The sequence below is a fragment of the Chanos chanos genome, chromosome 12, assembly GCF_902362185.1.
Source record: "Chanos chanos chromosome 12, fChaCha1.1, whole genome shotgun sequence".
Taxonomy (NCBI): Eukaryota; Metazoa; Chordata; class Actinopteri; order Gonorynchiformes; family Chanidae; genus Chanos; species Chanos chanos.
The window spans coordinates 2,837,501-2,845,000 of record NC_044506.1 but is presented as its reverse complement, the minus strand read 5'-3'; the positions used below and the strand labels follow the sequence as shown (position 1 = coordinate 2,845,000).

The 7,500-nt window shown below is 49.4% G+C and overlaps 1 protein-coding gene across 1 annotated transcript in view; it reads left to right on the top strand.

Annotated features, from left to right (window-relative positions):
- atf6b (activating transcription factor 6 beta) overlaps positions 1-7,500 on the top strand; it is a 24,867-nt gene that overhangs the window by 8,007 nt on the left and 9,360 nt on the right. Inside the window, 2 exon segments of the mRNA XM_030789407.1 lie at positions 2,589-2,768; positions 6,064-6,146. Coding sequence (XP_030645267.1) covers positions 2,589-2,768; positions 6,064-6,146 — 263 coding nt within the window.

The following is a 7,500-nucleotide window of genomic DNA, read 5'->3' as shown; positions in this document are numbered from 1 at the left end:
CCCAAACAACACAGAACAGTTTACATGTGTGTACACTCATGACCCAAACAACACACAACAGTTTACATGTGTGTACACTCATGACCCAAACAACACAGAACAGTTTACATGTGTGTAAGCTCACGACCCAAACAACACAGAACAGTTTACATGTGTGTAAGCTCACGACCCAAACAACACAGAACAGTTTACATGTGTGTACACTCATGACCCAAACAACACACAACAGTTTACATGTGTGTACACTCATGACCCAAACAACACAGAACAGTTTACATGTGTGTAAGCTCACGACCCAAACAACACAGAACAGTTTACATGTGTGTAAGCTCACGACCCAAACAACACAGAACAGTTTACATGTGTGTACACTCATGACCCAAACAACACACAACAGTTTACATGTGTATACACTCATGACCCAAACAACACACAACAGTTTACATGTGTGTACACTCATGACCCAAACAACACACAACAGTTTACATGTGTGTACACTCATGACCCAAACAACACAGAACAGTTTACATGTGTGTAAGCTCACGACCCAAACAACACAGGACAGTTTACATGTGTGTACACTCATGACCCAAACAACACACAACAGTTTACATGTGTATACACTCATGACCCAAACAACACACAACAGTTTACATGTGTATACACTCATGACCCAAACAACACACAACAGTTTACATGTGTGTACACTCATGACCCAAACAACACACAACAGTTTACATGTGTGTACACTCATGACCCAAACAACACACAACAGTTTACATGTGTGTACACTCATGACCCAAACAACACACAACAGTTTACATGTGTGTACACTCATGACCCAAACAACACAGAACAGTTTACATGTGTGTAAGCTCACGACCCAAACAACACAGGACAGTTTACATGTGTGTACACTCATGACCCAAACAACACACAACAGTTTACATGTGTGTACACTCATGACCCAAACAACACAGAACAGTTTACATGTGTGTACACTCATGACCCAAACAACACACAACAGTTTACATGTGTGTACACTCATGACCCAAACAACACACAACAGTTTACATGTGTGTACACTCATGACCCAAACAACACAGAACAGTTTACATGTGTGTACACTCATGACCCAAACAACACAGAACAGTTTACATGTGTGTAAGCTCACGACCCAAACAACACAGGACAGTTTACATGTGTGTACACTCATGACCCAAACAACACACAACAGTTTACATGTGTGTACACTCATGACCCAAACAACACAGAACAGTTTACATGTCTGTACACTCATGACCCAAACAACACACAACAGTTTACATGTGTGTACACTCATGACCCAAACAACACACAACAGTTTACATGTGTGTACACTCATGACCCAAACAACACAGAACAGTTTACATGTGTGTAAGCTCACGACCCAAACAACACAGAACAGTTTACATGTGTGTAAGCTCACGACCCAAACAACACAGGACAGTTTACATGTGTGTACACTCATGACCCAAACAACACAGAACAGTTTACATGTGTGTACACTCATGACCCAAACAACACAGAACAGTTTACATGTGTGTACACTCATGACCCAAACAACACACAACAGTTTACATGTGTGTACACTCATGACCCAAACAACACAGAACAGTTTACATGTGTGTAAGCTCACGACCCAAACAACACAGAACAGTTTACATGTGTGTAAGCTCACGACCCAAACAACACAGAACAGTTTACCTGTCTCAGTCGGCCCAGGAGTTGACCGTGCAGTGAGTAGATCAGAGGTATCTCTGGTTTGTGTTTCTATGTGCAGTGAGTAGATCAGAGGTATCTCTGGCTTGTGTTTCTATGTGCAGTGAGTAGATCAGAGATTTCTCTGGCTTGTGTTTCTATGTGCAGTGAGTAGATCAGAGATTTCTCTGGTTTGTGTTTTTATGTGCAGTGAGTAGATCAGAGGTATCTCTGGTTTGTGTTTTTATGTGCAGTGAGTAGTTGAGAGATTTCTCTGGTTTGTGTTTCTATGTGCAGTGAGTAGATCAGAGGTATCTCTGGCTTGTGTTTTTATGTGCAGTGAGTAGATCAGAGGTATCTCTGGCTTGTGTTTCTATGTGCAGTGAGTAGATCAGAGATTTCTCTGGTTTGTGTTTTTATGTGCAGTGAGTAGATCAGAGATTTCTCTGGTTTGTGTTATATGTGCAGTGAGTAGATCAGAGATTTCTCTGGTTTGTGTTTTTATGTGCAGTGAGTAGTTGAGAGATTTCTCTGGTTTGTGTTATATGTGCAGTGAGTAGATCAGAGATTTCTCTGGTTTGTGTTTTTATGTGCAGTGAGTAGTTGAGAGATTTCTCTGGTTTGTGTTTCTATGTGCAGTGAGTAGATCAGAGATTTCTCTGGTTTGTGTTTTTATGTGCAGTGAGTAGATCAGAGATTTCTCTGGTTTGTCTTTTTCTGTGCAGTGAGTAGATCAGAGGTCTCTCTGGCTTGTGTTTTTATGCGCAGTGAGTAGTTGAGAGGTCTCTCTGGCTTGTGTTTTTATGCGCAGTGAGTAGTTGAGAGGTTTCTCTGTGTCTGGTCCTCAGATGAAGGTGTTGAAGCGACAGCAGAGAATGATAAAAAACCGGGAGTCTGCCTGTCAGTCGCGGAAGAAGAAGAAGGAGTACCTACAGAACCTGGAGACCCAGCTCCGAGAGGCCCAGCTGGAGAACGAACGTCTCCGCAAGGAGAACCAAGCACTGCGGGAACGCCTCGCCAGCAAGGAGGTGTGTGTGTGCGTGTGCACGTGTGCGTGTATGTGTGCGTGTATGTGTGCGTGTGTGTGTGCGTGTGTGTACGTGTGCGTGTGTGTATTTGATCCTTTGTAAGGAGGGTGTGTGTGTACAAATCAGTGCATGTATGATTGTGTTAATCATTTTTAGTATGAAACTCAGTTTCTTTGCATGAATGTCTATGTGTGCATGTGTGCGTGCGTACATGTGCGCACGTGTGTGTATATGCAACCCCCCCCACCCAACACACTCACACACACACACACCGCTGTGTTCATTCAGTGGGTCTCTCGTACACTGTCCAGATGAGAATGCTAAGAGAGGGCCAGGGCAGAGTGGCTGTGTCAATCTGTGTTTCACACACTGTGCTGCAGCCTGGTCTTCTCCCATTGCCCTGTCTCAGACTGCAGCCTGGTCTTCTCCCACTGCCCTGTCTCAGACTGCAGCCTGGTCTTCTCCCACTGCCCTGTCTCAGACTGCAGCCTGGTCTTCTCCCACTGCCCTGTCTCAGACTGCAGCCTGGTCTCTCCCACTGCCCTGTCTCAGACTGCAGCCTGGTCTTCTCCCACTGCCCTGTCTCAGACTGCAGCCTGGTCTTCTCCCACTGCCCTGTCTCAGACTGCAGCCTGGTCTTCTCCCACTGCCCTGTCTCAGACTGCAGCCTGGTCTTCTCCCACTGCCCTGTCTCAGACTGCAGCCTGGTCTTCTCCCACTGCCCTGTCTCAGACTGCAGCCTGGTCTTCTCCCACTGCCCTGTCTCAGACTGCAGCCTGGTCTTCTCCCACTGCCCTGTCTCAGACTGCAGCCTGGTCTTCTCCCACTGCCCTGTCTCAGACTGCAGCCTGGTCTTCTCCCACTGCCCTGTCTCAGACTGCAGCCTGGTCTTCTCCCACTGCCCTGTCTCAGACTGCAGCCTGGTCTTCTCCCACTGCCCTGTCTCAGACTGCAGCCTGGTCTTCTCCCACTGCCCTGTCTCAGACTGCAGCCTGGTCTTCTCCCACTGCCCTGTCTCAGACTGCAGCCTGGTCTTCTCCCACTGCCCTGTCTCAGACTGCAGCCTGGTCTTCTCCCACTGCCCTGTCTCAGACTGCAGCCTGGTCTTCTCCCACTGCCCTGTCTCAGACTGCAGCCTGGTCTTCTCCCACTGCCCTGTCTCAGACTGCAGCCTGGTCTTCTCCCACTGCCCTGTCTCAGACTGCAGCCTGGTCTTCTCCCACTGCCCTGTCTCAGACTGCAGCCTGGTCTTCTCCCACTGCCCTGTCTCAGACTGCAGCCTGGTCTTCTCCCACTGCCCTGTCTCAGACTGCAGCCTGGTCTTCTCCCACTGCCCTGTCTCAGACTGCAGCCTGGTCTTCTCCCACTGCCCTGTCTCAGACTGCAGCCTGGTCTTCTCCCACTGCCCTGTCTCAGACTGCAGCCTGGTCTTCTCCCACTGCCCTGTCTCAGACTGCAGCCTGGTCTTCTCCCACTGCCCTGTCTCAGACTGCAGCCTGGTCTTCTCCCACTGCCCTGTCTCAGACTGCAGCCTGGTCTTCTCCCACTGCCCTGTCTCAGACTGCAGCCTGGTCTTCTCCCACTGCCCTGTCTCAGACTGCAGCCTGGTCTTCTCCCACTGCCCTGTCTCAGACTGCAGCCTGGTCTTCTCCCACTGCCCTGTCTCAGACTGCAGCCTGGTCTTCTCCCACTGCCCTGTCTCAGACTGCAGCCTGGTCTTCTCCCACTGCCCTGTCTCAGACTGCAGCCTGGTCTTCTCCCACTGCCCTGTCTCAGACTGCAGCCTGGTCTTCTCCCACTGCCCTGTCTCAGACTGCAGCCTGGTCTTCTCCCACTGCCCTGTCTCAGACTGCAGCCTGGTCTTCTCCCATTGCCCTGTCTCAGACTGCAGCCTGGTGTTCTCCCACTGCCCTGTCTCAGACTGCAGCCTGGTCTTCTCCCATTGCCCTGTCTCAGACTGCAGCCTGGTCTTCTCCCACTGCCCTGTCTCAGACTGCAGCCTGGTCTTCTCCCACTGCCCTGTCTCAGACTGCAGCCTGGTCTTCTCCCACTGCCCTGTCTCAGACTGCAGCCTGGTCTTCTCCCACTGCCCTGTCTCAGACTGCAGCCTGGTCTTCTCCCACTGCCCTGTCTCAGACTGCAGCCTGGTCTTCTCCCACTGCCCTGTCTCAGACTGCAGCCTGGTCTTCTCCCACTGCCCTGTCTCAGACTGCAGCCTGGTCTTCTCCCACTGCCCTGTCTCAGACTGCAGCCTGGTCTTCTCCCACTGCCCTGTCTCAGACTGCAGCCTGGTCTTCTCCCATTGCCCTGTCTCAGACTGCAGCCTGGTCTTCTCCCATTGCCCTGTCTCAGACTGCAGCCTGGTGTTCTCAGACTGCAGCCTGGTCTTCTCCCATTGCCCTGTCTCAGACTGCAGCCTGGTCTTCTCCCATTGCCCTGTCTCAGACTGCAGCCTGGTCTTCTCCCATTGCCCTGTCTCAGACTGCAGCCTGGTCTTCTCCCATTGCCCTGTCTCAGACTGCAGCCTGGTGTTCTCAGACTGCAGCCTGGTCTTCTCCCACTGCCCTGTCTCAGACTGCAGCCTGGTCTTCTCCCACTGCCCTGTCTCAGACTGCAGCCTGGTGTTCCACCATTGCCCTGTCTCAGACTGCAGCCTGGTCTTCTCCCACTGCCCTGTCTCAGACTGCAGCCTGGTCTTCTCCCACTGCCCTGTCTCAGACTGCAGCCTGGTCTTCTCCCATTGCCCTGTCTCAGACTGCAGCCTGGTGTTCTCCCATTGCCCTGTCTCAGACTGCAGCCTGGTCTTCTCCCATTGCCCTGTCTCAGACTGCAGCCTGGTGTTCCACCGTTGCCCTATCTTAGATTTGGCCTTGATCTTAACGCCTTTTTTCAGCTTTGCTTCTATGGTCAATACTTTTTTATTGTTTTACAACTGCATTCTCCTAGTTTCTCAGAGGACGGGCGTGTTTGTGTGCGTGTGTGTGTGTTCATGTTTTTGCCTGTGTATATGACCTTGTTTTTATGTGAATGTGTCTGTGTGTGTGTGTGTTCATGTTTTGCCTGTGTGTATGACCTTGTTTTTATGTGAATGTGTGTGTGTGTGTGTGTGTGTTCCTGATCCTGTGCATGTGCATGCTCCCCCTTGTCCCTAGTCTGTCCTCTGACTGATTCACTTGGCCATAGTAAGGGCAACGTAAAGGATCAGTGATAAATATTAATAAGAGGTGTGTGTGTGAGAAATCCTATTGACTCATCTTTACCCATCTCTCTCTCTCTCTCGCTGTCTGTGTAACAGGGTGGTGAATCAGGGAACAATAAGAGAGCAGTGTGTGTGATGGTGGTACTGCTCTTCATCACCTTCAGCTTCGGCCCCGTCAGGTAAGCAGCCAATCAGAGCCCTCGCAGCCTCTGACAGCTAGAGAAGAACGGTTCACAGACACAGTGACTGGCACCTGTGACGCATGACGGCACGATGACTCTGACTGGAGTGTTCAGTGACACAGTGATGTTAGAGAGAGAGAGAGGGAGTGAAGTGAGGGAGTGGAGTTAGAGAATGAAGGAGTGAAGTGAGAGAATGAAGGAGTGGATGGAGGGAGTGAAGGAGTGAAGTGAGATAATGAAGGAATAAAATGAGAGAGTGAAGGAGTAAAGTGAGGGAGTGAAGGAGTGGAGTTAGAGAGTAAAGGAGCGAAGTGAGAGAATAAAGGAGCGAAGTGAGAGAGTGAAGGAGTGATTGAGAGAGTGAAGGAATGGATTGAGAGAATGAAGGAGTGAAATAAGAGAGTGAAGGAGTGAAGTGAGAAAATGAAGGAGTGGATTGAGAGAATGAAGGAGTGAAGTGAGAGAATGAAGGAGTGGAGTGAGAGTGTGAAGGAGTGAAGTGAGAGAATGAAGGAGTGGAGTGAGAGAGTGAAGGAGTGGATTGAGAGAATGAAGGAGTGGAGTGAGAGAGTGAAGGAGTGAAGTGAGAGAATAAAGGAGTGGATTGAGAGAGTGAAGGAGTGGATTGAGAGAGTGAAGGAGTGGATTGAGAGAATGAAGGAGTGGATTGAGAGAGTGAGGGAGTGGATTTAGAGAGTGAAGGAGTGAAGTGAGAGAATGGAGTGGATTGAGAGAGTGAAGTAGTGAAGTGAGAGAATGGAGTGGATTGAGAGAGTGAAGGAGTGAAGTGAGAGAATGAAGGAGTAGATTTAGAGAGTGAGGGAGTGAAGTGAGAGTGAAGGAGTAAAGGGAGAGAGTGAAGGAGTGGATTGAGAGGGTGAAGGAGTGGATTGAGGAAGTGAAGGAGTGGATTGAGAGAATAAAGGAGTGGATTGAGAGCATGAGGGAGTGAAGGAGTGGAGTTAGAGAATGAAGGAGTAAAGTGAGAGAATAAAGGAGTGGATTGAGAGAGTGAAGGAGTGAAGTGAGAGAATGAATGAGTGCATTTAGAGAGTGAAGGAGTGCATTTAGAGAGTGAAGGAGTGAAGTGAGAGAGTGAAGGAGTGGATTCAGGGAGTGAAGGAGTGGATTCAGAGAGTGAAGGAGTGGAGTGAGAGAGTGAAGGAGTAGGCTGATTCACACACCTGTCTGGCTGTTTTTGCTCATGGTTCTGGTCTCATTTCCAGTGTTTGCATGAGCAGCTTTGTTTGTTGACTGACTAATGCAAAACATCACGAAACCAAACAGCCACAGTGCAGTGAAACATAGAAACCAACCAGCCACAGCGCAGTGAAACATAAAAACCAACCAG